The sequence below is a fragment of the Barbus barbus genome (genome assembly GCF_936440315.1).
Source record: "Barbus barbus genome assembly, chromosome: 35".
Taxonomy (NCBI): domain Eukaryota; kingdom Metazoa; phylum Chordata; class Actinopteri; order Cypriniformes; family Cyprinidae; genus Barbus; species Barbus barbus.
Genome location: NC_136763.1, coordinates 3,166,486 through 3,182,023, shown reverse-complemented (window position 1 = coordinate 3,182,023; position 15,538 = coordinate 3,166,486). Strand labels below are relative to the sequence as shown.

The following is a 15,538-nucleotide window of genomic DNA, read 5'->3' as shown; positions in this document are numbered from 1 at the left end:
AAATGATTCTTGAGGTTTCTGCTTTCTGCCTCGACCTGCTCGTGTGGTCATAACCTTTTTTATCAGGTCTTACGCAAATAATTGTGGTGCTTGTTAAGGCAAGCTGCACAATTACAATCCATCATGTTGTTTGTTAAACCCTTTAATCCTGAGTATTAAACTTTGGCACATAACTCAGACTTAAATATTCCATGCAAGAAACCAACCAGAAAAATAAAAATGGAAAACACAGAATTTAAATAAATATATACATACATACACATTTTCTAGGGCACTATTATTGTTAAAAATTTTATAAATTATTTAATTGTTAAAGATGTATAAATTGGAGTCCATATCCATAAAATCTGGAAATGCGGTAAAAAGTCTAACAGATTTTATAGGGTCACTCTCTCTTGCACGTCTCCTCTGGTGGACAGACTGATCAGTGTGAAATATTTGCTCACAACATGCTATAAACCCACATGGTGAAGACGTCGGAGGCTGTCACCAATGAATGCAAAGAGAATTAGCGGTAAATCACAGCATGCGAATGTGTGTGCGTGATTTGTGAGTTTGATTAGGCTGCTGTGAATCAGCGCAGAAGAATCTGTTCTGTCCTGTGAATCTCAGGTTAATCATACAGACCCTGCACTCACAAACACACACACCGCCGATTTCCTGCAATCGCTTGCACTTTCATTTCTGCACATGCAGCAATATTTCAGCTGAGATGGATCACTGGTCAAAACACACTTGAATAAATTGAGATGAGTAGAATAATTTGAGTCGCAGAAGAACATGTCAGGGAACAGGTTGCTCCCTTTAAAGCGTTTAAGCTGCACACGATGCGCTCACATCCCAGTTGGTATAGAGGGCTATAAAACTGGAAGACCAAACGGCTTTTATAGCCATGAGACATCTGTAGATGCAAACAGCTGGCTATAAACATTTCCCTCTCATATACAAGATATTAGCATATGCCTCTGTCATATTTGAATAAAAGTAAGTGCCCCTGTGAAATTACTGTTTTGGCAATTGCATTTCCACCTCTCTTATCACTTGCCAGATTTACAGAGCCAAAATAAAGGGACAAAAGAGGCAAATTATAAATGCATTTGCTGCTTTATCTCTGTATTTTATCATTTTTGAGCTGCCATAGAGAAGGAGAGATTTACTGCTCAAGAAACATTTCATGATGGTGGACTATTTTTGCTACACTGCAGTTTCTGCCCGTGGAGGAAAAAATAAAGCTTCATAGAAATGTAAACTGAAGACTGATGCATATCATATATCTGAAATCTGATCTGCATGTCTTCTCATATCTGTTAAACATAATTATTATGTGGAAACCTGAAAAGGATATATTTATTATTTTAAATATTCATGAGCTTAATTATGAATTCTAATGACTGTAAGACTCTATTCACTCTATACAAATGTCCAGACTGTCCACTGTGATCAGATTGTGTCCTTCTGTCCTCTGCATCACTGCTAACGCCACCCTGCATCCAGCAGGAAGTGATGCGCTGTGCTGTGATTGGCCGATGCAGCTGATGAACTCCAGTGACCTGCAGAGCTCTGCAGCAGTGTTCAATCAGTATCAGACACACACAGACAGAGAGAGAGAGAATACAATGATTAGCGGCAGAGTCGCATAGTTGACTGTACGGAAGGTTAGTAGGTTATTGGGCTACAATAGATGGATGGATGGATAGAAAGAATTACCACTACAATAAAAAAAAACTACAAAAAAATAGTTCCTATAGTTAAACTATGGTAACCACAAATGAACCATGGTTTTGCTACACTAACCATAGTTTAACCATGGTATTTGTAGTAAAACTCTGGTTATACAAATGGTAATCAATGCACCAAAAAACATGGTTGCTACAGTTTGACTATAAAACCAATGGATATATAAAGTATAGATGAATTAATTAATTAATTAATAGACAGGATGAGAAATGGATGGATGGATGAATGAACGGCAAAGTTATCAAGCATTATAGGTAAAGACTCAGAGCTGTTATCTTGGCAAAAGGATGATGCAAAAAGTATTGAATAAAAGGGTACCATTAATTGTAGCCAACATTTGTTTCATAATGAGATTTCGCCCCATTTTTCAAATGAATAAACAATGCCTTTTTTGATCATATTTACCAAGGGTACCAACAATTTTGACCACGACTGTGGATGGATGGATGGATGGATAGATAGATAGCTGTGTGTATAATGTAATTGACTGCAGTCTTGGTAGTTTGCAGCATTGGACGTCTGTGATCTTTTCAGGGGGCAAACACTGTGTGTTTTGCTAATTTTTCAGAGGTTTCCTTGGTTTAAGTGTGTATTTTCCTCCACAGTTTCTTTGGCAACAGGAAAGCAAAGGTCTGCAATGTTTTGTGATGGCATGTGATTAGCTGAAGTGTCTTTGATGTGTGTTTGAGTGTGTTTATCTTAAGGGCAGGTTCCAGTTCATTCACTTGAGATTCTCAAGTGCCCTAATTAGTATGCTGACATCACATGGCTCTGTATCCTTTATAGACCTGTGTCTCATTCAGAAGCACTGCTGAGCGAGTGTGTACTGTTTACCTCACCGTAGCACCGGCGAAGCAGGTCAGAGCCGGCAGTAAATGTGATCGAGCACTTCATCTGCTCAATGTGCTATTTTAGTAGTGAACTCAAGCGTTGCCATAACAACAGAGTGATGCCTCAGAAATGATTTGATTGTCTGTAGAAAGGTTCCCTCCAGCGCACAGCGCTGTTCTGCATATATGTTTACACGTTTGATTAACTGCCTCTTTAAAGCTGTCAGTCATACTTTGCAGCCTGTAAGCAGCAGATACAGTATATGATGCACATATATACAGTAATGGTTTTAGTGCTTTCAGAAGTGCTTGTCTGGGTTGTGGTTTCTTGTTTCCTTATTTTAATTTACTTTACAGGTTTCTATAAACCAAACAGAGACCACATAATACACAATAACTCTTTATGAAATTCGAACGGTATGACTATTAGAGATTAGACTGTACAGAAATTGAAATCTACATGTAACACCAATACACACTACATACATGTAGTCAGGCAATGCTGATGTTGTTAACATGAACAATTTGAGAACAAAGTATAACAATAATAATAATTTGCAGGGTTTGATGTGATATGAGCTAACCGATCGTTAGATTTAATCACCGTGGTAGTGCGATTTACTGTAATGATTTTTTTGCTCAGTTGGTCAGAATAAAAGTGCCAGACTTGTTATGACTTTTTATTTGTTATGAATTATTTGATCTTGTGGTTTGAGCTTATCAACCTCCAGAAAGAATGAAGATGATAAAGTAGCTTTCATTTGTGTTTAAGTATTTAATTCATTGGATTCTCCACCAAAGCAAGCGTTGAGACTGTTGCCAGTACAGGAAAGTAGTTAAAATATGACATAATTGTGCACTGTTTCCATGATATAAAATGACTCATGGTGTGTCCCGTGTGTTTCAGATGGGAGGAGGAGTTGTCGAGAAGAGAACAGATGGAGTCGATGGTGCAGACGCTGCAGGAGGTGAGCTCACCTGCACACCAGCCGTCTAGACTCTCTCACTGTGATACTAATTACATTTGCCATCTATATGACATGGGTTTCTCACTTTTTACGACCTTGTAGCTAAAAGCTATGACATCCAGATGTCATGATGCAGGGGAACATACTGACATTATACAGTTAAAACATGTTTGTAACCCAACTACAAATGCAAAACACACACAAAACAAATGGTCAAAATATGTGTGGAATATATGATTTTTGCTGTAAACCGCACAGCTTAAAGAGAAAGTTCCGTCATCCTTTACTCACCCTCAAGTTGTTCCAAACCTGTATGTGTTGAACACAAAAGAAGGTATTTTTAAGAATGTTGGTAACCAAACAGTTTCGGGTTCCCATTGACTTCCATAGTATGGAAATAAATACCATGGAAGTCAATGGCTACCGTCAACACATTCTTCAAAATATTCAAAATAAAATTCTTCTTTTTTGGGTTAACTATTCCTTTAAGAAAATGTATTTTCCAAATGTAACATTTATTTCAAAAGTCATTTAAACCTTTAAATACTAAAATATATTAGAAATCATACTTCTAAGGGCCGATCTAAAAATCTGTATCTAAAAATAAATAAAAAATATTGAATATTAAATGTATTTTGGATAATATTTACATTGAAAAAAAAATAACTGGACAGAAAATATATTAGAAAATATATACGTCATATCTTAAAATGCATTTTGAGTTATAGCAAAATTTATTTTTTAAATGTATTTTCAAAAATTTTAATACATTTACATAAAACATATATAAAAAAATGGCCAGAAAATTAGAAAAAAATGATAAAACATACTTCAAGGGGCAAGAAATACATTTGTACAAATACATTTCCGGTCTTAAAATATATTTTGGTCGAATGCAAAACCTATTTGTGAAAATGTATTTTTGGACAACATAAATACATTTATATAAAAATGCATTAGAAAATATATTTGAAAACATACTTAAAGGGGCAAAAAAAATTGTTTTGAGTGATTGCTTATCCAAAGTATTTGGGACAATATAAATATAATAATGGCCAGAAAACATATGAGGATAAATAAGTAAAAACTTATTAAAATATATTTATATAAATACATTTTAACATCTATTTTAGCAATGATTTGACAAATAATTTTGCTGGATTGGTTCTTACATGTTTCACCGTTGGAAGAAATCTCAACGATGTCTCAGCTTGCTCTCAGATTGATCAAAGTCTGCAGTTAAATGTCAAGAGACGTTAAAGTTAAAATAATAAGCAACTACATTGAACTCCTTTATTTTAAATGATAAAATTAAATCTGGCGTTCCTTGAAATGACCCCTATAAAGTGTGCAAGTATGCATGCCATCATGCTAAAATACATGATGAGCAACTTCTCACACATGAGATCTGAGCAAATATAAACTACTGTCTGTGTGTGTGTGACCTCAAACAATCTGAGACAGGCCTGTAGATGGGATGCATTTAGGAGTTTGAGTGTTTAAATATGTCTGCATGGCCCAGTGCCGCATCCATGTCAGTCTTAGACTCCCCACATTCCCTCAGAAACACGCTGCAGGTGTGAGATCCATCCTCTGCTGATGCAGCAGGAAAATCAATAAATGGCTGCATCTGTGTTTGTGTTGGATTATGGGTCAGCAAAACCGCTGAGGAGAGAAGCGTCCCCAGAGATCCCAAACATGCTCAGAGCCTGCTTTTTAAATTCTGCCCTGAGTCGTATGGATTTCCTCTCCAACCTCCAGCGCCGCCGCTGTGGGGGTTTCATTAGACTGGAGAGTGCGTGTTGTGCTCAGGCTGCTCATGCTCATGTTTAACATCAAAATCTGTCTGTAAGCTTTATTAAGACATTCTGAAGGATTCTGAAATGAAAATGATCAGTTTCCACAATAATATGAAGCAGTATAAGACTACTTTTGCTGCTAAAAGTGTCATCACATACAGATTATTTCATGTATTCTTATGTTGCTTTATGCGCTCATGTTTGCCTATATTTGTGTTCAGAATGTAAATGAATCCGAAGCCATTCAGGACGAGTTGAACGAGAAGGTCGGAAGACTGAAATCTGAACTGGTGGTCTTCAAGAGCCTCATGAGCGATGTGAGTATTTCCATATCTAGAGACCAAAATATCACAGAGACTTGAGCCATTTTCTTCAAAATCTGTTTGTATTCATTATGAAGATCAGTATGATTGGTTTGTTTTATTACATCATGAGATCACAACATAATAATGTGTTTTCAGCCCAATAAACTATTTAGAAAGTATTTATTGGATGATGTTTTTACATTTGATAAGAATCTGAATTCCATGAATATAGCCATCGCTCTTGACATGCCGTTAAATCATAAATAAATAAAATAAATAAATGCATTTTTAATCAGGTCTTAAAGGGACAGTTCACCCTCCCCCCATCCCCCAAAAAAAAATGTAGGTGTTTTTTCTTTAGTAGAACAGTAAAGAAGGTTTTTAGCTGAATCTGTAATCCTTGCTGATCCATTCATTCAGTTCTTGAGAATAAAAAAGCATATCATGGAACACAAAATTAATACCTGTCGCTATGGCAATATACTGAGGCCTTATGAAGCAAAACGATCAGACTGAACATTAATTACAACATTATTATCTGTAATCCAGAGCTTCAGGTAAACGTTCCAGAGTGATGTCCGGTTTGCGAACTAATCATTCTCTTGAACCGGTTCTTTTTAGTTGAATCAGTGACTGAATGAAACAGTTCGTGGCTTAAGCAGCACAGATCGACAAGTTAATCAATCAAAACTCACTTTCAGATGCTTGACAGACACTCCGACTCAAATGAGCCAAAATACAGACATAAATGATGATATGATGCTGGATTTTTGGGTGAACTATCCCTTTCATTCTAAAGTAAACCCTGTGACTGGTTGTTTTCCACGACTTCTGTTTCCTGACAGCAGAGAAACGCGCTCGGCCTTATTTGGCTTTTTTCCCCTCCGGCAGAAACACAGAGCTAAGACAATACACACACAAACAGAGCTCTCTTTGGCGTCTCATCGTCATTATATCGTTATCTCACGCATACACGCCTTCGATTTGTACCGGCTGGTCTGGATGGTGAGGAATTAATAAACCGTTTATCCAGATGTCACCTGGATTTACAGGTTAATGTTTAGAGTAACTCATCTATTCCCTCATCTGTCAGCCAGTCATTCACACGAGTGTCACTGTGTGCTGTAAAAATCATAAATAGTTTTTATGCAATAAAAGCTGTGAACTGAAATGACTATTTATTGTAAAGGCCGGCGGATGCCGCCACTCTAGAGCTGTAGAAAACCGGAGGAAAATCCTGGACCTGAAAGTAAGAGAGAATGCAAGACGTGATCTATAAAAATACTGAGTTCAATAAAGAAAAACAATTGCCCTGATTTGTTTAAGTCGCATCTGTTTCGGTATAAGCTTATTTTCGCCATTGAATAAAAAATGTAAAACAGTAATCATGACTTTTATCTCACAATTCAGGCTTTTTTCTTGCAATTCTGAGAAAAAGTCTTATTGCAAGTTTAGAACTTGCATTTGAGAGATTTAAACGAGCAATTTATATTCTATAATTCTGAGAAGAATTATAGAATATAAAGTCACAATTGTGAGAAACAAAGTCACAATTATGTAGAATTGTGACAAATAAAAAATTTACTTGTAACCTTTTATCTCACAATTCTATAATATCTCACATTAAGACTTTTCTTCTCAGAATTGCACGTTTATATCTCACACATGCAAGTTATAAACTCAGAATACAAGTTCTCTTCCCAAGATCAATTCTGACTTTTTCATCAAATGTGAGAAAAATAGTCTGAATTGTGAGATATAAACTCAAAGTTACGAGGAAGAAAAGGCAGAATTGTGAGAAAGTCCCAATTACTTTTTTTTTTTATTCTGTGGAATGGAAATAAACTTTTTTTTAATTAAGGAACAACAAACAGAGTCAATGTTTTGGGCTCCTCCTCTTCTCCATACAGAATAAATGAGTCAGAGCAATTGTTTCCCATAAAGCCTTAAGGTAAAATTAACTGCTCAAGTTTGTTGCGTGCCTGTGGATTTACCACAAGACTAACTTGTTGATCTAAGCATCTGTGTGACATTGATTTATGACTGTGTTGATTTCCTTGTTTGTGGTATATAATTGATGTTCAGCATGAAGATTATAATGATTTAGGGTGATCCTGTGGTATAGTGTGTTTCTCAGTTTGAATCTGCATAACTACAGTATATGGCCGCTCGCACTCTGCAGCTAAATGCAGTTGTCACTCAATGCTGTCAAAACACTATCTGCATGCAAAAACTGCATTTTTAAAATCAGTTCACTCTTGAAAATTTGTACAAATTTAGTTGGTGACAATAATATTTTCTTTTGAATTTTCATTTGTAGAGAACCAAGCTGAACGATTAGTTATGTAGGGCACTTTTTTGGTTGATCTTATTTAAAAATAAATAAATAAATACATTTGTTTTTATATATATATATATATATATATATATATATATATATATATATATATATATATATTTAACAGAGTGAGCTATATATAATTTGTTTTTATTTTAAAAATATTTTATATTTTACAAATATAGTTTTTATTTTGAAAATATTAAAATGTATTTTAAAATTAATTTTATTTAAAAAGGTTTTATTTAAAAATAATAGCATTAATTGTTTTTATTTAAAAATAATATTTTTCATTTTAACAGGTACGCAACATTTATTTAAATTTTTTATTAAAATATTGTATTTATTTTTTAAATATTAACAATTATTTTAAATTTGTAGAAATAGATGTTCAAACTTTGAGGACAAAATCTAATGACACTGCAACTGTTTATGTTGTTTCTCCAGCATCATAAATTGATTTGTACAGAAATAGTTTTCTTTTCATTTTCATTTTCTAACACACTTCTAACATCTTTGTTCAGCAAATGTCCGACCTCGACACCAAGATTCAGGAGAAAGCCATGAAGGTGGACATGGACATCTGCAGGAGAATCGACATCACGGCCAAACTGTGTGACGTGGCTCAGCAGAGGAACTCAGAGGACATGTCTAAGATGTTCAACGTCAGTCCATCCAGAGCACCAGCAGACAGGGTGGGTAAAACACGCAATACTAGAGTAAAACTGCTGAGGCAAGATCTCTCCTGCCCGGCACATGAGGCTATCACACTGCACTGCAGCCAAACCCACACTGTATGTCCAGTTCCAGTGCATGAGTTTATTTTAATATGTGGCTGTACTAGGGTTGTGCGATATTTATTGTCTATGATAATATTGTAATTGTTGTATTAACGATATGTGATCTGACATTATTGTCACTCACTTTGCAAAAAACAAACAAAAACATTTCTTGAGAATCCAAAAGCATTCATTGCGTAATTTAGCCTATTACAATAGAATGCAGTTAGAATGTTATGAAAGAAAAATATATCCCTGTATAGGTTTTTGTTCTTCTATATTTATTAGATATGATATCCTAGCCTGTAGAAGCCTATAATTGCAACCTTTTTTCACAATTCTGACTTTTTTCTTGCAATTGCTCATTTAAATCTCACAATTCTGATTTTTTTTTTCTCAGAATTGCAGGATATAAACTCACAATTGCAAGTTGTGATGTCAGAATTGCATAATATAAACGTGCAATTCTGAGAAATAAAGTCTGAATTGTGAAATATAAACTTGCAATTGTATGAAAATTGTCTTTTTTCCCCCTCAGAATCAGACTTTATAACTGGAAATTGCAAGATCATTTCTCACAATTCTGAGAAAAGTCATAATTGCAAGAAATAAAAGTCACGTGATCGCGAATGTGATATTAACTTTATACAACAGTTCAAAAAACATGACGTTAATATTAAATGAGTTACATTTTAGATACAATATTCTGTTCCAAAGCCAGGGCAGAACATTTATGCGTCTCAGAGCAACACTGCAGTCGGTTCCTGAATAAGTCTGTTTTTGTATGAATCATTTGAGTCAATGATTCAATAATCTATTCATAAAGACAGCCACTTGCTTTGTTTCTAAATTAATTTCAAATGAATCGTTTGAATGAACGATTCAATGAATCACTCATTAAGACAGGGACTTGTCGCCACCTACTGGCCGTTCGTATTTTTCCATGACAGGCCTAAACCAGCCGAGGTACTGGCATAAAATCACTCTAAGTAAATATCGTTTGTGTGTCTTAGATGGCTGTGGTGTGCAAAAAGAAGGAGAAGAAGCCAGTATCAGATGAGGAAAACTCCGAGATGGATGCAGATCCCAGCACTTCGGAGGAGGACGTCCCCTTCAACATCACAGACGAGATGAAACGCATGATCAACCAGCTGTGAGTCCTCCCAAAATCAAAACCAGATTCAGGTTTCAGCTTGTGATCTGAGATCCTCTCATGCTTACACTCTGGCAGCACCAAGTGGAGATGCGAAGAATTGCAGACAGACAAAAGCAATTTTGGGGGGGGGGATTGTGCAGGTTGCTCTTTCTCCATGTATTTGTAATGACTGAGATTTTAATCTTTCAACTTTGATGTCATAATCATGTAAAGCTGGTATTTCTGTGTTTTTCTAATTCTCACTTTCACACTTTCACTAACAGCTTTATCTGCTATTGTAGCACAAACCAAAGTGCCTGATCCTGATTACCTCCTCAAATCTGATATTTTTGAGGTTCTTCACATTGTACGTTTTGAAATATGGATCCTATCATACACTGGTCTTAACTAACAAGTAAGAAGTAAAAAAAAACTTAAATACATATTTCACTCAAAACCCAGTGTTAATATAATTGAAATATCTTTATAAGCAAATCAATTTATATTTGGTTGGAGTATTGCTTAAAAACACACAACCAAACTTTTTATATATATATATATATATATATATATATATATATATATATATATATATATATATATATATATATATATATATATATATATATATTATATATATATATTTATTTATTTTTATTTTTTTGTCTAAAATTTCCATTTCCATTTAAAAAAATAAAAATAAATAAATAAATATTTTATATTATTTTATATTATTAATTTTTCCAGAATATAATTTTATATATCAGGCTTTACAGGGTTAAATGATGGATTAAAATGATCTTTTCACACTGAAGTCACATTGCAAAAGAACAATTACACATCCAATTTTCCCGAATGTGACTCAGATCCAGATTAAAATTGCGAGTGCAAATTTTGCCATTCACAGTGAGGGAAAAATCAGATTTGGGCCTCATTTAACATGTTTGTTTATGTATATGTCCTGTTTCGTGCTTGTCTACACTCTCGTCTTGTGCTGGCCGTCTTCACATCTTGCTCTTTCTCTCTCCTCTCTTTCTGTCCCTTTCTTTTTTCCTCACATGCAGACATTGTTCAGATAACTCATTTGTTGCTAGGCGGGAGACGTTTGAGATTGATGATGACTGTGACAGTTTGACATGGGAAGAGAACGATGATACGCTGCTGTTATGGGAGGATTTCGCCAACTACAACGTGCCCTGCGGCCTTACTAACAACACCGGTGTCCCCGACTGCAACGGAGACGCACAAGAAGCGGTGAGTTTCCATATACACTACTGTAATTTATTCCTGTGATCAAAGTTGTATTTTCAGCATCGTTACTCCAGTCTTCAGAAATCATTCTAATATGCTGATTTGCTGCTCAAGAAACATTTCTGATTATTATCGATGTTGAAAACAGTTGCGCTGCTTGATATTGTTGTGGAAACTGTCATTTTCGGTTAATGGAAAGATCAAAAGAACACAATTTACTTTAAATAGAAATCAGTTTAAAACCTTGCTGGATACATTCATTTCTTTCATTTCTTTCTGTTGTCAGTGCGTACAATTTGAGAGTAAATATAACTGAAATAAGCCGTTTTGTGACTTATTTCTCAGGACGCCAGTCTGGGAAATCTCATTGATGAGACCGAGTCTCTTTTCAAGACCAGAGAGCAGGAATATCAGAAGACAATCGGACAAATCGAGGTTAGAATGTGTTTGTTTTTCTGTATTTCCCCCCCGACCCAAACTGTGATTGGTTGTGGTTGTGTTCATCCTCCTACTGGACCTCTTGTCTTTTCTGACAGATAAAATGTTTTACATAATTGTATCTTTCTCTCTCACACACAGATGGAGTTGGCCACTGCTAAGAGTGACATGAACAGACATCTGCATGAGTACATGGAGATGTGCAGCATGAAACGAGGGCTGGACGTGCAGATGGAGACGTGCAGGAGAATGATCAAGGGTGGCAGGTGATTTCACTGATGATTCAGAGAATGCAGGGTCACTATAAAAACAGCTCAATCTGAAATGTTTGTAGTTTTCAAAAGTACTAAAGAAAAAGCCTTGCAATGTGTCCTAATTAGGCTAGATGTGATCAGCTAACAAATGATAAATCCAGCCCGATCTCGCGGCAATTCGTACATATTTTACGAGGTGGCTAATTCGTATGAATTTGTACGAATGACCAACACCTAACCCCTAAACCCTAACCCCTACCCATCACTGGGGTTTAGACAAATCATACAGAATCGTACGAGTGAGGTGGTATGAATTTGTACGAATTAGCCACCTCAAAAAATACGTATGAATTGGTCGTGTTTGATAAATCACTTCCATTTTAATCTGAGATTTTCTTCTCCTGTAATGACAAGGATGATCATTTATTTTTATTTACAGAAATTAGGAGTGGCAATATATTAAAAGAATAAAATCAAATAAATATAAATAATTAACTTACAGAATTTGCAATCACTTAATATTCCTTAGGGTTTGCGCTTTTTATAAAAAAAAATATTTTAGAACTTGACATTAATAAAAAAGAATGTTTATTATTAAAAGAAAATTACATTAAGGTCTAGAATTGTTTTTCAAATCCCCTATATAACAAATTAAAATGAATAATATGATGGCAGTTTATATTTTCTTTTTCAGCTCTTTGTCACAAAATATGTTAAATTACCTCATAATGTTTGCATGCGGAAAAATATTGTGGATATTTTTCCATTTTTAATTTTGTGTATAAATGTCTTTAGAATGAAAAACAAAAGCACTGTCATAGCTTGCACAACTTTATTTAAAAATATATGTAATTAATGTCTTTCATCGGGCATTTTGTGCTAAAATGTTACATTTGGAAGTTTAATCAAAGAAGGGACGCCACAAATCATGGCGGCTATTATTTCTCATTCATGCATCACACACGGGGCTCAAATTGGGCACACTGCATTGTGGGACACAGCGTTTTAGTATCACTAATATAATATACAGTTAAATATAATATCATATAGTTTCTTATGAATTAGTTTTTATTTTTTCTGTTTTCCATTTTTATTTTAGTTCAAGTTAACTAAATATTAATTTAACTAAGTATTTTTGATGTCTTAGTTTTACAGTAATACATTTTTTATTCATTTTCATTTGAGATTTAGTTTTAATGCTTATTTTATTACATATTTTTTAAGTTTTAATTTTTGAGAAAGTTGAGATATGTTTAAGTTTAAGCATTTTTATGTCATTTTATTTGTTCACATTTATTTTGTTTCAATGAAATTAAATGTATTTCTTTATAAATATATAACTTTATAAATATTGTTTTAATTTTAGTTAGATTTTCTTTGTTCATTTTATGTCTTAGAATAAGGTTTTTGTGTGTATTTGTGGATTTAAATTTTTTTTTTCTGTTTCTCTTCCAGAAATTCTCTTTCCATCAGCTCATCTGTGAGCAGTGACTCAGGGAACACTGACGAGATGCAAGACGAGTCGGACAAGGATGGAGAGATGGAGGGGCCAATCAGCTGATATCTGCCCAGGCTGACCCCGCCCTCTCCCCCCCACCGAGCTCCAATCAGCTCTCGGGCCTCCCAGCAATCGGCCAATGGCGTTACACTGAGGGACAGAGCCAACTCACACAAACCCCAAATCCTGTAGGTGCTCCGTGTCAGAGTGGGGTGGAGTTGATGAGGGTTGTTTTTGTGCTTCGACATCAATATGGATGCATCACATGGTGCCACAGCTGTCGCAGGACAGCCTAATTACGAATCAGATCAATCCCAGCCAAAATACATCAATACACCCGATCAAACCTGAAATCAAGTCCATATCTCGATTTGAAACCGGAAAACGTTCACGCAACATGAGTGATGCATACATAAGACTGAAAGTCAATCAGACCAAAACGGACTGAACTCCCTGCGATTGAACACTTCAGAATGCTTTCCTTAATATCTGTGGCTTTTTATTTTTCTAAAAACTATTTTGGAAATCAACAGTTTACTGCAGAAACATTTTGGCCTTTTAAGCCCCGAATCTAGTCTGCGAATGTGGAACGCAGAAAAAGCTCACGTTCTATGCAATCAGCCTTATTTTGTGATCTGTGTTTTCCCAGCTAACAAAACAAAATGTTTTGCTGACGTTCCCAGTTAGTTATGAAAATGTTATGAATGTCCAGTTTTCATCAAAATGTTTTAACCCCCTGGTGCTCTTCAGTATGTCTTTATTAGAATTTTTTACTTCATTGGAATGTAATGAAACTGGGTAAATGTTTTGGCACTTGCTATGGGAACACACACAAAAAAATGGACATGATTCAAAAAGGGTAAATGGTTGTCACCCTTGTATTTTTCATAATCAAAAAAATGACCAAAGTGGAAATGAATGGGAGGTGAATTTCATCTAGTGGAAACCTTTGGTACTGCGCTCAAAGAAAATCTTACTGAAAGCAGTTTTTTTTTTTTTTGTGATATCAACTTCAAATTTGGAGCACAACTTGTTTAAAATTATGGCTTTGACTTTCTCACAGCTTTAAAGTAAAATGTTTTGGAAAATATGTATTAAAATATGTAAATTATAACAATAAGATAAACATCTATAACTTTTTTAATTTCACTTTTTAAACTTTTTTCAAATCAGCGATAATCTGCGAAGTGTCTTTTTTAAGAAAGAGCCCAAATTTAAGTCTATGCTCCAAAGCATTCAAAATTTACGACAGTTTTTCAGGATTCTGCACAAAAAGTGCTTAAAAGTAAATAAATGGATTATAACTACTGCAAAAATATAATTTAATATCATAAAATCCCCTGAAAATACAAAATGTTAAATAAAAAACATTAAACTAAAATATAGTTAATTTTATTGAAATAAAATAATAATAATTCAATCATTATTGAGCGTCACACGAGGCGCATCAGAGGGTTAAAAATTTTTTTTTTTCCCCAGATTTTTAATTTTGGAAACATTATCGAAATGTTAGTTTTGAATGTTTCGCAGTTTCGTCAATTAGTTTCATAAAAAAAAAAAAAAAAAAAAAACGCCAACTAAACGTTTCAGAAAAAAAGTTCCAAAAATATTTTTTTGCAAATATTTTGAAAAAATTTGAACAAACAATCTACTGAAAAAATGTTTGTTGATAACTTTGAGAGAGCCTTGCTAGAACGTTAGCAAAACATTTCCTATTAGCTGGGTTTGATTTTATGTGTTATGTACAAATGTTCACGTGTTAATGTTTACGCACTTAATGCAGAATCCGTGGAACAGTGTCACATCATTTTGAGCAGCAGCCAATGATGATTGAAGCTTTTTCAAGAGTCACACACATCAGTATCTCAAACATTAAAGAGCTATGTGCCTATATATACATTGCAGGTTCATTTTGGATGGCCTTACTGCATTTCCACTAAAGTTTGCACTCATCATAATCATGGGGGAAATGATCAAATATATACAGTATATATTCTTTTTTTTTTTTTTTTTTGATTGTATGGGGACTTTCATGATGTTAGGTTATATAGTCAGGAGAGTTTTCAGGTGGAGGTTAGACCAAGTTGGGTGTATCTGAAATTACACCCATGTCTATAAATATATGTAGATGCAAAAGCATTATGGCATTGGACATTGCATCGAAGCCTTCATGATGGCCACTGTTCCATACAGATTCAGGTTTATT

The 15,538-nt window shown here is 34.6% G+C and overlaps 1 protein-coding gene across 4 annotated transcripts in view; it reads left to right on the top strand.

The window, feature by feature from the left end:
* LOC306855092 (intermediate filament family orphan 2-like) overlaps positions 1-14,881 on the top strand; it is a 31,671-nt gene extending 16,790 nt beyond the window's left edge. The window contains exons 2-10 of one of the 4 annotated variants that reach the window (XM_079393542.1): positions 3,475-3,535; positions 5,556-5,651; positions 6,829-6,888; positions 8,502-8,672; positions 9,770-9,909; positions 10,986-11,145; positions 11,488-11,577; positions 11,722-11,846; positions 13,290-14,881. In XM_079393542.1, coding sequence (XP_079249668.1) covers positions 3,475-3,535; positions 5,556-5,651; positions 6,829-6,888; positions 8,502-8,672; positions 9,770-9,909; positions 10,986-11,145; positions 11,488-11,577; positions 11,722-11,846; positions 13,290-13,395 — 1,009 coding nt within the window. In that variant the 3' untranslated portion in view covers positions 13,396-14,881. Of the gene's footprint in view, positions 1-3,474; positions 3,536-5,555; positions 5,652-6,828; positions 6,889-8,501; positions 8,673-9,769; positions 9,910-10,955; positions 11,146-11,487; positions 11,578-11,721; positions 11,847-13,289 lie in introns of all 4 variants that reach the window. The other 3 variants (XM_079393541.1, XM_079393544.1, XM_079393543.1) reach the window with 3 other exon arrangements.
* Positions 14,882-15,538: the final 657 nt, after the last annotated feature.